This window comes from Mesoplodon densirostris, chromosome 2, assembly GCF_025265405.1.
Source record: "Mesoplodon densirostris isolate mMesDen1 chromosome 2, mMesDen1 primary haplotype, whole genome shotgun sequence".
Lineage (NCBI taxonomy): Eukaryota > Metazoa > Chordata > Mammalia > Artiodactyla > Ziphiidae > Mesoplodon > Mesoplodon densirostris.
In genome coordinates this window covers 11,915,665-11,932,431 of record NC_082662.1, presented here as the reverse complement: position 1 = coordinate 11,932,431, position 16,767 = coordinate 11,915,665, and the positions used below count along the sequence as shown (strand labels likewise).

Below are 16,767 nucleotides of genomic sequence, written 5' to 3'. Positions count from 1 at the left end.
CCCAAGCTTCTACAGGCAGGAAGCAGGCTATAAAACTATGCAGCCACATCCATGGGACACCTTTCATAGGAAAGGGAGGACGACTCCGAATGTGGAGCTCAGGGACCAGAGGCAGAGCCAAGAGCCCTGGAAAGTCATTTCTGGGCAAGAGTTGGACTGAAGCCCAGTCAAGGAACTGCCGGTGTTTTCCCAGCTGACTTCAGAACTGCTTTGGGCCAGGGGCTCCTGTGTGTTCCCTGGTTTTCTTCTTTTGGAACAAGAGGAGTGTATGGAGCAGTGACGCTATGTCTGTCCCACCAATATGTGCTGGGTGTGTGAGGGACAGACCCTTTGTTCAGAGGTCTTCAGATTTCTGGAAGTAGTACTTGATGAGCTGAACGTAACGTACTATACCCATGAGCCCCATCTGTACCTGGACTTGATTTAGACGAGATTCTGGAATTGGAGCCGAGGCTGTTACTGGGGTGAGATTTTGGGGGGCCTCCGGAGAGAGGAGGAGGAGTGTGAATCATTGAGGACCCGAGGGCAGGCTGTGGTAGCCGGCCTCCAAGATGACTGCTGATAATCCCCACCTCCTGGTCTTCAGGCCTGGGTGTAGTCTTCTCCCACACTGGAGGGTGACGCCCTGGGTAACCAGCAGGATATTGCAGCAATGACAGAGAATGACTTCTGAGGCTTATTCACAAGAGATGTTGCCATTTCCATCTTACCCTCCAGGATCACTTGCCCAGGAGGAGCAGCCGCCGTGTCATGAGAACGCTCGAGCCACTCTCTAGGGAGGCCCATGTGGTGAGGAACCGGGGCATCCTGCTGACAGCCATGTGAGCAGCCGTGTTGGAAGTGGATCCTCTGGCCCACGTCAAGCCTTCAGATGACTGCAGCCTTACGAGGGACCCTGAGCCACAGCCATCCTGCTAAGCTGCTGCCAAATTCCTGACCCCACAGAAACCGTATAGATGATAACACATGTTTGATTTTGCTTTAGGCTGCTACGTTTGGGGAGAATTCGTTATGCAATCATGATAACTGATACACATTCTGTGTTCATTTTACATGAAGGAGACAAAAAATGTTGAGTTCTAGTTAATGGTATATGTGCTGAAACATTTAGGGGGAGGACTACAGATGTGTGCTATTTATTTTGAAATGCATCCAAAAAATAAGATGGATTAATGCCGGACAAGAAGGATGGGTAGACAGAAATGTAATAAGGAGTACAGCAAAGTGTTAGCGGTAGAATTAGGAGGAGAGCTGTCTCTGTAAAATTCTTTTTGCTTTGCTGTATGTTTGAAAGTTTTCACATTAAAATGCTGGGGGGGGGGCTTCCCTGGTGGTGCAGTGGTTGAGAGTCTGCCTGCCAATGCAGGGGACACGGGTTCGAACCCTGGTCTGGGAAGATCCCACATGCCGCGGAGCAGCTGGACCCGTGAGCCACAACTACTGAGCCTGCACGTCTGGAACTTGTGCTCCGCAACGAGAGAGGCCGCGATGGTGAGAGGCCCGCGCACCCCGATGAAGAGTGGCCCCTGCTCGCCGCAGCTGGAGAAAGCCCTCGCACAGAAGTGAAGACCCAACACAGCCATAAATAAAGAAATAAATAAAATTAAATTAAAAAAAAATGCTAGGGGGAAATGGCTGAGTAATTTCTTAACTTGGGTGGTTGGTACATGAGCGTTCCTTAGATGATGATGATGATGATGTAAACTGCAGAGATACATTTCATTTGCTCCTTAGTCTGTTTATTTCAGTATAATAACTATTATTTGAATGGTTGAGGGAAGTGACTAGGTGAGTGGTCCTGAGTGAGACCAGGGAAGGGTGTGGAGGCATCGAGGTACCTGGGGACTCAGAGGGGTCTGGGGCTGGGACACAGAAAACAGAGAATGGGACCTTCACACCAGTGGCCACAGAAGAAACCTGGGAATCATGCCAGGGACTAAGTCGACCCAGCTACTCTGCCAGTAAGCCTGGCAAGGCCAAGAGGATGGTGAAAGACAGGAAGTCTCCTCCCCAAATGCCATGAGGCCTTCTTGGGAGGAGGGGGGAGAAGGAAACCCTGATGGCTGTGTGTCCCCAAAGTGACCAGGCTGTGAGTGACAGTCACTGAGATAACCAGCCTTAAATTTGACTGAAAAGCGTTATTTTAGATTAGATTGAATACATAACCTCCAGAGAAGTAATTTTCTCCATAAGCCTCAGTCTCCTCTTACCTGTAAAATGGCAATAAAATATTTAAAAACCTCCTAAGGCAAGAGGGATTTCAGTTACCAATATGTCTGTACATCTGAGTTGAAGTATATAAATTTAGATTCTGATACAGATTCATATATATTCATATATATGTACAAACACACACACACAGACACACACACTCACCACAGAGGTACTGACGTGTGCAGATGGACAGAGCACAGTCTTGGAGGAGTTTGTACCAAAAAGTCAACAGGGAGAATTCTGGTGATAAGGGTGACAGCTTATCTTTTACTGTTTTCTAACTTTCTGCTTATCCCAATTTTTTCACATTTGATTATGTTCTACTTCAGAACCAAAGAACATAAGCAAAAGCCAGAGAAAGACAAATATCATACCATATTGCTTATATGTGGAATCTAAAAAAAGGTACAAATGAACTTATCTACAAAACAGAGATAGAGTTACAGATGTAGAAAATAAACGTATGGTTACCAGGAATAAGAGGGGGGAGGGATAAATCGGAAGAGAGGGATTGACATACACAATACTATACATAGAGGAGATAACTAAGAAGGACCTACTGGATAGCACAGGGAACTCTCCTCAATACTCTGTAATGGTCTATATGGGAAAAGAAGCTAAAAAAGAGTGGATACATGTATATGTTGAACAGATTCAGTGTGCTGCATACCTGAAACTAACACAACACTGTAAATCAACTGCACCTCAATAAAAATTTTTAAAAAAAGGGGAAAGCAGAAACTGAGACCCATCCTCCTAGCAAAAGCCCCTCCCCTAAGATGCCAAGGAAGCACCCATGAGTACCTTGCCTGATGATGGGAACGCTGTGGGCGGCTCTGTCCACCCCGAAGGAGAACATCTTCTCGCTGGCACTCACGTGCTGCCTGTGGGAGGCTGGTGGGACCATGGGGGGCTCGGGGGACCCCTGCGACCAGCTCCTCTGCACTGGCGCTGGCCAGATGCCTGGGTAGAAGGGGGTCTGTCGTGGTGAGGGTGACAGGTTCAGTTGCTGGGTGGCCCAAGGTGGCTGTGGCCTTGGCCAAGGTGCTGGGTCCCTCACCCATGGGAAGGAGACCTGCAGGGGCAGAAAAGAGGGTCAGGGGAGGTTACGAGCAGCTTGGGTGGTCTTCACCTTTCTGTCCCGGCGACATAATTGCTGCCCTAGATTTCGGCGTATAAGTCACTTCTCCCAAGAATCCCTCCCACACTCTCCCCAAATTTGGGATGGCGGTCCCCACCGTGGGTCACCTTGCACACTATCACACCACCATTTATTGGGTGCAGCCTTCGTGCCAGGCACCCAGTCAAGAGATTCACATGCATTACCTCATTTAATATCCCTGATGCTCTGTGATGAGCCCGAGGCTGAGCAAGACCTAGTGACTTTCCCAGGATCACAGATTTGGCAGTGAGCGTCTGAGCTGGTACAACGCCACCTCTGAGCTCTGAGAGGCTGACAGCTTTTTGTCTACCTTGCTCAGCACCGTATCCTCAGCTCCTAGAATAAACCCTTGGCACATACACAGTAGGTCCTTAAATATTGGTTGAAAGAATGAATGAACACATCTCCGAGATTCAAGCCCAGCTCTCCAGGACACACACATCCACACTGTGTGTCTCCCTGGCACTCTCATTCCACCTGTTCCCTGAAGCCGAGAGCTCTGGGGTGGCAGGCACCCCAACTGGCTCGAACCCCAGCTGGATCATTAACCTGTGATCCTCAACATCTGCCACATCTGATTCTTGGCAGACGCTCCATAAATATCTATCGAGGGAACCTTTTTTCATCTGATCCAGCGGAAGATGTCTATCTACTTTCATTAGAGAGCACATCAAAATCCATGTAAACCGGGAGAAGCAAATGCTGAGATGTGCTGACACCTGGCTTTGTCTTGGTTAATGCTGTTGTGGCCATCCCTCCCCATGCCTAGTGGTTAAACCGTGACATCGTGAATGCTACCATTTATTGTAATTACTCACCGATTTCTCGCGATAGCCCTGAAGGGGAGGAGCTCTCCTTATTCCTAGCTTACAAATGAGGCTTGGAGAGGTTAAGGACTTCACCAAGCTCAGGTGGTGGTGGAGAGGTTGGTGGGACTGGGGTTCTGGAAAGCTCTTTCCCTCTCGGTCTCTCTCTCCCTTCTCTGCCCCCCCCACCCCAGTCTCTTGGCAGAAAAAAACACACTTTTCAAGGAAGAAGCTAAGTTCAAAGGTTTGCCGCCTGTGGCGGTCACGTTTCTCTTTCTGCAGAGTGCAGACACATAATGAGAAACAGGACAGAATGCTTCCGAAATAGGAGCACTGGCAGACAGAACTTCCTATAGCTCCAGCTGGATTGTATTCAAGAGGAAGGTTCTCCACTCACTCAGGTTCCCAAACCAGTCTTTTAGCTACAGTCTTTCCCAGCCAAGTCAAGAATCTGGTGAATTCCCCTGAAGACTTTTTTGGAGTCAGGGAGAACACTGTTCGGGAAAATCAAACTCCAATTGCCTGGCGACACCTGGCCCAGCATTTATGATGACACTGGCCCTGTTGAAACCTGTTTCAGGAACGGACTTGGCAGTGTTCCAGAACTCTGTTACCTTATGTGGAGATTCGAATTTCTCTCCACTGTGGGTACCTCGGTCTCCACCTAAGCTTTCTTCCTTTCTCTCCTTTCAGAAGCTGAGGTGTCCTGCTCCTGCCTTGCACTCACTTCTCCATCCATCCGATCCCTTCCCGTCCTCTCCTCTGGGGCTGTCTTGCCTCAATCATTCCTACAACCTTTCCTCATCGATTTAATAAAGATTTATCGAATGAAAGGGCTGAAGGTGGGAAGGGGGAAATTTGAGTATGTTTTACCCCCGCCTGATAGAAAACAAATCGAGAGACCACGGGTAGTGTGGAGGAATTCCCTTTTGTGCTGGGATGCTCAGGTAGATGTGCCTCACTGCCCACTAACTGCCAGGGTGCTGAAGGGAGTGGTCATATCTCATGCCTCAAGTGGTTCACTGCCGTAGTGAACAGGCCGCAACCCACCTGGCTCTTCTGGAAATTCCAGGAATCTCCCTCCCAATCTGTCAGCCCATTGCTGTGGGTGGGGCTAAGCAATCAACCAATCACACTCCCTGGACATACTGATTGGTTCAGTGGTGGGGCAAGTGATCCAATCAGATCCAAGGAGACCCAAGAAGATTTGGCTGGACACCAGGATCTGGAGTGACCTGGTGGGACTTCACAATGCAGCCAGCATGAGGGAGTGGAGCCCAGACATGGAGAGAGGGAAGCTGTTTATTTATTTTTCAAATTGTAGTAAATAACCTGCAACATAAAATTTATCATCTTAGCCATTTTAAAGTAAATAGTTCAGTGGTGTTAAGTATAGTCACATTTCTGTGAGATGGATCTCCGGAACTTTTTCGTCTTGCAAAACGTAAACTCTATTAACCATTAGACAACAACTCCCCATTCCCTCCGCCACCCAGCCTGTGGTGACCAACAATCTGTCTCTATGAATTGGACTACTCTAAGTACCAAGTACCTCAAATAAGTGAAATCACATGGTACCTGTCTTTTTGTGACTGGCGTATTTCACTTAGCATAATGCCCTCAAGGTTCATCCATGTTGTAACATGTCAGAATTTCCTTCTTTTATTTTATTATTTTTGTGTGTGTGTGGTAGGCGGGCCTCTCACTGCTGTGGCCTCTCTCGTTGTGGAGCACAGGCTCCGGACGTGCAGGCTCAGCGGCCATGGCTCACGGGCCCAGCCGCTCTGCGTCATGTGGGATCCTCCCGGACTGGGGCATGAACCCGTGTCCCCTGCATCGGCAGGCGGACTCTCAACCACTGCGCCACCAGGGAAGCCCTTCCTTCATTTTTAAGGCTAAATAATATTCCCCCATACAGTTTAGAGTGTATTTTGTTTATCCATTAAGCGTCATAGGCACTTGGGTGGTTTCTACCCCTTGGCTATTATAACTATGCTGCTGTGAACATGGTGGGGAAAATAAGGAAGCTGGTTTTGAGCACTGGCTGGGGTGCTACCCTGAAGTGCTCCATCCCTGAGGCTGGCTAGAGCTGGTTTCTGTTGCTTGCAGCACACAGAGCCTGAACGATAGGGCCCCTAGTGGGAAGGAGCCAAAGATGTATAAACGCAGCAGAGACTCCAAGCTCTTCGGGTATAAAAATTTAAAAATAAAGTTTTTTTTTTTTTTTCTCTGAAGCGTGTTGGTTGAGGGTAGCTTTAGTTGGATGGTTAAAGTTGGTTTTCTCTAGTTTCCCGGCTTGCTTTATCAAAGGGAAGGTCAAGGTTTTCTCAGAAATTGCTGCTGGTAACTACAACGAAACAGGCAGGGAGAAAAGCAAACATAAGAAGAAGACTCACATTAAAAGCCAGCTCTGGGCTGTACAGGAAGCATGGGGTCAAGGTCAGTTATCAACAAGTCTGTTTTTATTATTGATTTATTTTAGATTGAATTCTATTTATTTTTGTCTGTGTTGGGTTTTCGTTGCTATGTGCAGGCTTTCTTTAGTTGCGGCGAGTGGGGGGCTACTCTTGTTGTGGTGCGCAGGCTTCTCCTTGTGGTGGCTTCTCTTGTTTCAGAGTGTGGGCTCTAGGCGCATGGGCTGCAGTAGCTGGGGCACATGGGCTCAGCAGTTGTGGCACGTGGGCTCTAGAGCGCAGGCTCAGTAGTTGTGGCGCATGGGCTTAGTTCCTCCACGACATGTGGGATCTTCCCAGACCAGGGCTCGAACCTGTGTCCCCTGCACTGGCAGGTGGATTCTTATCCACTGTTTCACCAGGGAAGTCTTCAAGTCTGTTTTTAGAAACTTTAGTTTAAAAATACACGCTAATGCCTTTTCTCTTTCTTTGTGTCTGTTCTCTGACCATATGGTATGTTGCCATGGTTGGGTTTTTTGTTTTGTTTTTGAGGTAGCATATGTGATACTCCTGATTTCTTTTCCATACTACCTTTAAAACAGCAGGTTGGGGGTTCCCTGGTGGTTCAGTGGTTGAGAGTCCGCCTGCCGATGTAGGGAACATGGGTTCATGCCCCGGTCCGGGAAGATCCCACATGCCGCAGAGCGGCTAGGCCCGTGAGACATGGCCGCTGAGCCTGCGCGTCTGGAGCCTGTGCTCCGCAACGGGAGAGGCCACAACAGTGAGAGGCCCGTGTACCGGAAAAAAAAAAAAAAAAAAAGCAGGTTGTCAACCACCTGGATTAACCATGACCACATCCACGGCTGAATTTATATTAGCTTTAATAAACACAGGTCCATGATTTACTCAAGAAATCACTATCCATTTTGAGAAGATGGGGTTGGGGAGAGTCCTGCAAAGCGCCCTGGGCACAGGCCAGGGGAACACTTGTGCAGCTGCCTGCAGTCAAGCGAGGAATGAAGCAAGGTGCAAGTGGGTGTAGGAATAAGAATTGAAAAAATCCGTGTATATTCGAGTGACCGTGAGAGTATGCTTTCCTCGGTGTGAAAACCAGTCAAGGCTACTGCTCCAGCTAGCATCAGACTAAATGGTTTTCTCCCCTCCTTTTTCCGCAAGTGGGGATAGTGTTTAATTTGCACTGACTAGCTGTGTGGCCCTGGGGAAATTACTTAACCTCTCTGAGTTTCGGATTCCTTGTCTGTAAAATGGGGATCACGGGAGAACCCATCTCATAGGTTGCTATGAGCGTGAAATAAGGGAGAGCAGGTGAATTGCTTAGCACAGTGCTGTTCACGTCAGTGATTCCTCCTGCTGCTCTCCTGGTTTCTCTTCTTACAAAACATCTTCTTCCGTCTTATCTACTCAAGGTTAGAGGTCGTCATCACTTTTTCCCACAATTATATAAGAAGCACCTTGTAAAATAAAGTCCCCATTCCATAGTTGTACACCCGTGTTCATAACAAACTTACTCAAAATGGCCAACAGGTGGAAGCAACCCAAGTGGCCATGGATGGATGAACAGGTAAACAAAATGTGGTGAATCCATACAATGAAATATTCAACTGGAATGAACCATGAGGCTATCATACTAAGTGATAATAAGATGGTCACAAAAGGACAAACAATGTAAGATTCCATTTATATGAGGAACCTAGAATAGTCCAATTCACAGACACAGAAAGCATGGTGGGAGGGGAGGAAGGAAGCAGGGGGTTTGATGTGATGGGCTTAGAGTTTCAGTTTGGGAAGATGAACAAAGTTCTGAAGATGGATGGGGGTGATGGCTGCACAACAGTGTGAATAGATTTAATGCCACTGTGAACTGTACACTGAAACATGGTTAAGATGGTAAATTTTATGTGTATTTTACCATAATTTTGAAAATTAAAAGTTAAAAACAAACCCCAAAATGAAATACCTCCAAGGTTTCTCCGAGGTTTGGGGTGATAGAAATGGAGGAAAATGTTCTGAAAGCAGGTTGTGGTGATGGCTGCACAACTCCATCAATATATTCAAATTGATTGAATTGGACACTTCAAATGGGTGATGTTTCTGTTATGTAAATTGTACTTCAGTGAAGCTGTTAAGAGCAAGCAAGCAAACAAACACATGCTGTGATCTAGAGGAAACTTTGGAGGATGAAGGAGCTGTTCACTGTCTTGATTGTGGCTATGGTTTCACAGGTGTACCCATATGTCAAAGCCCATCCACTTACAGACTTTAAACATGTGCCGTTTATGGCATGTCAATTATATCTCAATAAAGCTGTGTTTGAAAAAGGCAGAACAGTATTCCATATATACACGAACTCCTTATAATATATTAAACTCCTTAGAATATATTAAACAATATAATTTATTAAACAATGCCCCCTTTGGATGGAAATTTAGGTTTCAAATTTTATGCCCTATAAATAATATTTCAATAAATATCTTTGTAGGAAAAAAAGAAGAAAAAAATGCAGATATTGTTTGCTGCTCCCCTCTTCTCCCCACGGGCAAGCCACAGAGTCAGAATTTCCCTGGGAGGGGGCCTGGTAACCTGTAATTTAACTGAACATTCCTAAAAATTTCTAGGAATCAGACATTTTGGGGCACATTGAATCAAACTTCCTGAACTTGGATTTTCAGGCTTTGGAGTGTGAAATCCCCTTTTCTTTGATCCCTAAAAAATTCTGTAAGTGTTCCATACAAATGATTCTAAATTTCGGTTTCCCTCCTTTTGGCGGTGCATCAGAATCATCAGGGAGCTTGTGAACATGCATATTCCCAGGCCCTACTCCCAGGGAGGATGTGTATGGTTGCCAGATTTCGCATAAACAAATAAATGAATAAATAAATATATAAAAAACTATAGGGTGTCCGTTAAATCTGAATTTCAGATAAACACCAAATAATTTTTTCAGCATAAGTGATTCCTTGCAATAGTTGGGCCACACCTGTACATAAAAATTATTTGTTGCTTATCTGAAATTCAGATTTAACTGGATGTCCTGTATTTCATCTGGGAATCCTAAGTATGAGTCCTCAGGCCTGGGGTGAAGCCCAGATCTGCACTGTTGGTCTGCTCCCCACGTGCTTCTGACGAGGGGGATCCTTAGAACCCATGTTGAGAACCCCTGATCAGGTCAACACCTTCTGGGTCAAGAGCCCCTCCTCAGGGCGGCCAGTGGATCCCAGTGCATCCCACAAGTGAGCACACTTTAATGTTGGTCCAAGGAGGAAAAGGGGGCTGAGAAGCAGCAGGAGAAAACTGCCCCAGATTTTCAAAGCCAAACGTGGTGGATGCGGTGTCACGGGCCCTGCAGCCTGAGGGACGGTGCTGATCTTCTCTGAGTGAGTATTTAAGGCTGCCTAGGGGACCCACACCCCAGGATTCTGTCTAGATTCTCTAAACTTTATTTATTTATACCCAGCCTCGTCCCAGAAAGGACTTTAAGCCTCGGAGGTCTCAGCCCATGCAGCGTTCTTGGTGCTGGCGAGTGAGGTTAACACACCGTCTCTGTGGGACACACACGACAGGTATTAAGTGTGTGCTCACCACGAATGGGCATTATTCTGGGAGTTTTACAATGATAAGCATCTCATTTAGCCCTCGAGATAAGCCTGCAAGGTCACTGCTGTCGTTGGCCCCATTTTGTAGATGAGGAAACCGAGGTTCCGAGGGGTCCAATGGCTTGTGCAAGAGCGCACCGAGTAGGCCAGTGGCAGAGCTGGGGTTCTGACCCAGGACTGTGTTGCTACCCAGCCCCCATCCTGCCTCCCTACTGAACCAGATACTTCTTGTGACTGAGCTTTGCTGGGCGAATTTTGGCTTACGTTCCGCTTAAGCTGGGGCCATACTTTAGGTCCTGATCCCGGGAACATTTCTGATCCGGTGTGATAACAGCTGGCAGGCCTTGAGCGTCTACTCTGGCCAGAGACTTTGACTTTTTGTACATAGATACTCTCTCAACGCCCTGCACCGCTGAGAAGACCCAGACCCAGGCACGCAGAGAACCCTGGCCGAGGTCGCAAAGCTAGGAAGTTGCAGAGCACTGATCTCCCTAAAAAGGAAGCATCCATCTCTGCATCTTCAAAAGCACACACCTGCTTTCCACCTCCCCTCGCCTAGTTTCACTTTTCAGGAAAACGCTCTCTCTCCGGGCTGCTCGCTAGGCAACCCTCGCAGGTAATTCCATGAAATGCCCAGAAGAGGGCGCGAGGACTCGCTCTCCCCGGGCACCCACGCAATGAAGCTGAACTTCGCAGAATCGCGAAAGCAAGAGTGACGCGCTCCAGACGAACTCCACCTGTGGCCGTACCCGAGCCCTAGGCTGCACGGAAGGTGACACAACACGGCACCTCTGCACCGCCCCCCCACCCCGGCAGGGGCCTGTACTCACAGAGGCTGGGTTTTCGATGACCAGTTCGTAGGTCAGCCCTCCGGACCCAAACCTCAGGATGTCTCCGGGTAGGAGCTTCACAGCCACGTTCTGAATGTGGCACTCATTGACGAACGTGCCGTTGCAGGAATTGAAGTCGTGGAGAACAAAGCTGCTTTCGGCCTCATTATATTCAATGAGTGCGTGATGGTTGTCGACGTCTGCAGACTGAAATGCAGAAGGGGGACAGTCAGAGCCAGGAAGAACAGGAATAACAAGGAATAACTAGTGCCACTGACACTGGGTGCCCCAATGTGCTCACCACTTCATCTGGCTGGATGGTCACTGCAATCCTCATTTTAAGAGGAGGATGCTGAGGGTCAGAGAGGTTAAGTGACTTGCCTAAGGCCACACAGCTAGTGAGTGGAGGGTCACCAGAGCCTGACAGCAGACCCAGAATAGATGCCCAGTTTTGGGGTAGGGCGTCAGGCAACACAGAGGCAAGAGGGAACTCGGGGGGAATTGGCCAGGAATTGGCCACTTGATAGTTCTCTGATCCCATGCAAGTATCCTTTTGGTTGTGCCGAGTGGCAAGACAGCAGAAATAGCCCAAAACAAACCAGAAAGGTCAGTTGGCAAGTGACAACTGTCCATTTACTGCAAGTGTTAAAGTTCAGGGGAGGTTTTGTAATAATTGTTGTTTTCATTTGTTTGTTCTATTCATTTTTAAAATAACATGATTTTTGGAATAATGCAGAAAATGAGAACTACAGAAAAACACAAAGAAGACATTAAAATCACTTAGATTCCCGTCCCCCAGAGGCAGGCACTGAGAACACGGTGGTTCACATCCTTCCAGTCTTTTCTCTATGCTTACAATCTTTTTTAAAAGTTTAAACACAATTGAGCTCACACCACAAAACATAGTTGTATAACTACCTTTTAAAAGCCTTGGTGTACAATGAAGGTTTTTCCCATGTGAATAATTATTACTGCTGCTTCTTAAAAGCTACTCAGAATTTATCTAACCAAAGATGATCTATTTTTCAATAGGGGCCCTGGTGTGACCCCATTTCCCCCAAAAGAGAGAGACCCCAGACAGTGAATTGTCAGTGGGGTCAGAAACCTCCTGTGTAACCACGTTAATAAGAAGAATGAGCAAAACTCGGCACCAAGGAGGAAATATCACATCCCCCCTGGCCCCGGCGCCCTGGACTATGGGCTGCAGGGCACGTGCGAAGTCTTCTGTCTCCTCAGGACACTGCCTATGAGCCATCCACTCCAGCCTGAGACTTTGCAACTATTTTCTAAGTCACTCTTCTCAGAGTGCCTCATCCAACTTTCATAGAGAGTACTTGGACTTAGAAATCTATACTAATGTCCCACAATATAATTATAACCAATAGCTTATATTAATAATAGCTTATAGTATATGAATAGATAATAATATAACTGCATATATTAGTAGAATATATTAATGACACATTATGTGTAATTACACAAATGCCAGGAAATTGGCTAAGTGCTTTACTGCACTATCCCGTTTCATCTTCGCAATAATTCAAAGGGATACTTCCTCATTTAAAACAAATTTCATTTTTTATTGAAGTCTAGTTGATTTACAATGTTGTGTTAGTTTCAGGTGTACAGCAAAGTGATTCAGTTATACATATATATAATATCTATTCTTTATCAGATTCTTTTCCATCACAGGTTACTGCAAGATATTGAATATAGTTCCCTGTGCTGTACAGTAGGTCCGATAGTTACTCATTTTTTAGATGGGGAAACTGAGGCATAGAACGATTAAGTGTGCCCACAGTCAGCCACTTTGACTCGCCTGGCTTGTTCCCAGGTTTGCCTGATTCAAATGACTGTGCCTTTACCCACTTTTCAAATTTCTACCAAACACTTTGGCACTTAAAATACTGGAACACAAGAAGAAAGCAGGAGTAGCTCTATTAATTTCAGGCAGAGCCAACTTCAGAGGAAGGAAAGTTATCAGGGATAAAGAGAGGCGATACAGAGTGATAAAGGGGTCGATTCTCCAAGCAGACATAACAGTCCTTCATTGTATGTACCCAACAATAGAGCATCAAAGTATGGAAGGCAAAAACTGATAGAACTGCAAGGAGAAGCAGATGAATCCATCATGGTAGCTGGAGACCTCAACAGCCCTCTGTCAGTGATGGGCAGACCCACCAGGCAGAAAATTAGGAAGAATGAAGTTGAACTGAACAGCACTACCATCATCTGGATCTAACCGGCAACCACACAGCTTCATCCCACAGCAACAAAACACACATCCTTCTCAAGCTCCCATGGAACATTCACCAAGCAGACCACATTCCAGGCCACAAGATATACCTCAACAAATGTAAAAGAATAGAAATTATGCAAAGTATGTTTTCAGAACACAATGGAATTAGGCTAGAAACCAATACCAGAAAGACAGCTGGAAAATCCCCAAATATTTGGAGATTAAACAACACACCTCTAAATAACAGATGGGTCAAGGAGGAAGTCTCATGGGAAATAAAAATTTATCGTGAACTAAATGAAAATGAAATTACAACCTATGAAAATTTGCAAGATGTAGTGAAAGCAGTGCTTGGAGGGAAGTTTATGGCATTGAAGGCATACATTTGAAAAGATCTAAGCTTCCACCTTATGAAACTAGAGAAAGAAGAGCAATATAAGCCTACCACAAGCACAAGAAAAGAAGCAATGAATGAAATAAAAAGCAGGAAAACAATAGAGAAAAGTCAGCAAAATAAAGAGCTGTTTGTTTGTTTTTTTTTTTTTGTAAAGATCAATAAAATTGACAAACCTCTAGCAGGATAACCAAGAAAAAAAGAGAGAAGATACAAATGACTCAAATCAGAAATGAAAGTGATGGCATTACTACTGATCTCATGGACATTGAAGGGATAATAAAGGAATATTATGAATAATTCTATGCCCACAGATTTTATAAGTTAATGAAGTGGACCATTTCCTTGAAAGACACAATCTACTGAAAGTCACACAAGGAGAAATAAATACTCTGAATAGACTCATATCTAGTAAAGAATTTGAATCAATAATGAATAACCTTCCAAAATGGAAAGCACCAGGCCTGGATGGGTTCACTGGTAAATTCTATCAAACATTAAGGAAAGAATGATATCAGTTCTCAATAATCTCTTCCAGAAAATAGAAGAAGAGAGAACACTTCCCAGCTCATTCTGTGAGACCAAACTTATTCTAACAGCAAAACCACATAAAGGTATTACAAAACAGGAAAACTGCAGACCAATAACTCTCATGAACATAGATGCAAAATCCTCAACAAAATATTAGCAAATTGAATCCAGTGATGTAGAAAAAGAGTTCTACACCACAGTCAAGTGGGATTTATTCCAGGTATGCAAGGCTGGTTCAACATTTGGAAATCAATTAATGTAATCCATCACATCAACAGCGTAGAGAAGAGAAATCGCATTATCATAACAGTAGATGCAAAAAGAGCATTTGACAAAATTAAACACCATCCATGATAAACTAACAAACCACCAAACCACCACAACAACTCTTGGCAAATTAGGGATGGAGGGGAACTTCCTCAACCTGATAAAGTACATCTATAAAAACCCTAAAGCTAACGTCATATTTAATGGTGAGAAACTAGAAACTTTCCAATTAAGATCAGGAATAAGGTGAAGATGTCCCCTTTCACCACTCATTTTCAACATTGTACTGTATGTCCTAGCTAATGCAACAAGGCAAGAGAAGAGAATAAAAGATAGATTGGGAAGGAAAAAGAAATCTTCTTTGGTGAGGTGTTTGTTCAGATCTTTTGCCCATTTTGCAGATGGCATGATTGTCTATGCAGAAAATCCCAAAGAACCGACAGAAAGCCCTCCTGGAATGAATGAGCAATTATAGCCAGGCTGCAGGATACATGATTAATATACAAAAGTCAATGGCTTTCCTATATACCAACAATGAACAAGTGGAATTTGAAATTAAAAACACAACACCATTTACATTAGCACCAAAAAAAAAAAATGAAGTACTTAGGAATAAATCTAACAAAATATTTAGCTATATGAAGAGGTATAGTAAGAAAACTATGAAATGTTGATGAAAGAAATCAAAGTAGTCTAAATAAATGAAGAGATATTTCATGTTGATTTGAAATTCCTTAATAATATATGATGTTTAACATCTTTTCATATGCTTATTTGACATTCTGTAGATTTTCTTTGGTGAGGTGTCTGTTGAGCTCTTTTGCCCATTTTTAAGTTGGGTTGTTTGGTTTGTTATTGTTGACTTTTAAGACCCATTTATCTTGTTTATTTATTTATTTTATTGAAATGTAGTTGATTTACAATATTGTATTAATTTCTGCTGTACAGCAAAGTGATTCAGTTATACATATATATACATTCTTTTGAAAATATTCTTTTCCATTATGGTTTATCACAGGATATTGGATATAGTTCCCTGTGCTATACAGTAGGACCTTGTTGTTTATCCATCCTGGATGTAACAGCTCACATCTTCTAACCTCAACCTCCCACTCCATCTCTCCCTCAACACCCTCCCCCTTGGCAACCACAGTCTGTTCTCTATATCCATGAAGACTCATTTATTTTGGATACATGCTTACAGCATCTTTATTCATAACTGCCAAAAACTGGAAGCAACCAAGATGTCCTTTAAAAGGTAAATGGATAAACAAATTGTGGTACATCCATACAATGAAATACTAGTGATAAAAATAAATGAGTTATCAAATAACAAAAAAGACATGGAGAAATCGTAAATGAATATTGCTCAATGAAAAAACCTAGTCTGAAAAGGATACATACCATATGATTCCAACTGTATGAAATTCTGGAAAAACTAAAACTATAAGGAGAGTAAAAGATCAGTGCTTGCCAGGGGCACAGGGGCTCTGGGGCTCAGGATGAAGAGGAGGGGCACAGGGCATTTTAGGGCAGTGAAAATATTTGTTATGATACTGTAATGGTGGATACTTGTCACTATACATTTGTCAAAACGAAAGAACGTACAACACAGAGAGTGAACCCTAATGTAAACTATGGACTTAGTTAATCATAGCATATCAATATTGGTTCATCAGTTGTAACAAATGTACCGCACTAATGCATGATGTTAATAATAGAGGAAACAGTGTGTATTGGAGGGGTGGATATATGGGAACTCTCTGTATTCTCTGCTCAATTTCCTGTAAACCTAAAACTGTTCAAAAAATAAAGTATTAAAAAAATTAAAACACATTATTTCTTTGGAAAATGTCACCCACATCATCTTCATCACCATTGGCATTGATCTTTGTGTCCTTTGAACATTTGATAACCCATGAATGAGAGAAACTCTGTGTGTTACATTTTGTTTTTCTCTTCCCAGGCTTCACTGCTTTCAGTTCCTCAAAAACTGTCAAGCCATTATTAAGAAATCAAAGCAAGCAGGAAGTTTTAAATGACTCCACAAATTTGGGTGAGCCTCTACCACATGTTAGGCCAGGAGACAGCTTCCTAGTTTGGCCCTATAATATCACTCGCTCCCTTACTTGGAAAATTGCTAAATGCTACTACTGGACAGATGCCCTGCTGCTAATACAGACTGACTCTATAAGCCCCAGCCTACTCAGCTGTCCAACTATGAGATGAACTGTTATTTATTTATTATTATTTTTATTATTATCCTTATCATCATCTAACATGTTTTGAGGGCTTCCTGTGAACTGGGCCCTGCTGA

At 44.3% G+C, this 16,767-nt stretch overlaps 1 protein-coding gene across 1 annotated transcript in view; it reads right to left on the bottom strand.

Annotated features, from left to right (window-relative positions):
• LOC132477573 (forkhead-associated domain-containing protein 1-like) overlaps positions 1 to 16,767 on the bottom strand; it is a 78,848-nt gene that overhangs the window by 48,269 nt on the left and 13,812 nt on the right. Inside the window, exons 2-3 of the mRNA XM_060080004.1 lie at positions 11,020 to 11,226; positions 3,019 to 3,289 (exon numbers count right to left, since the gene is read on the bottom strand). Of these exons, the coding sequence (XP_059935987.1) occupies positions 3,019 to 3,289; positions 11,020 to 11,226 (478 nt within the window). The remainder of the gene's footprint in view (positions 1 to 3,018; positions 3,290 to 11,019; positions 11,227 to 16,767) is intronic.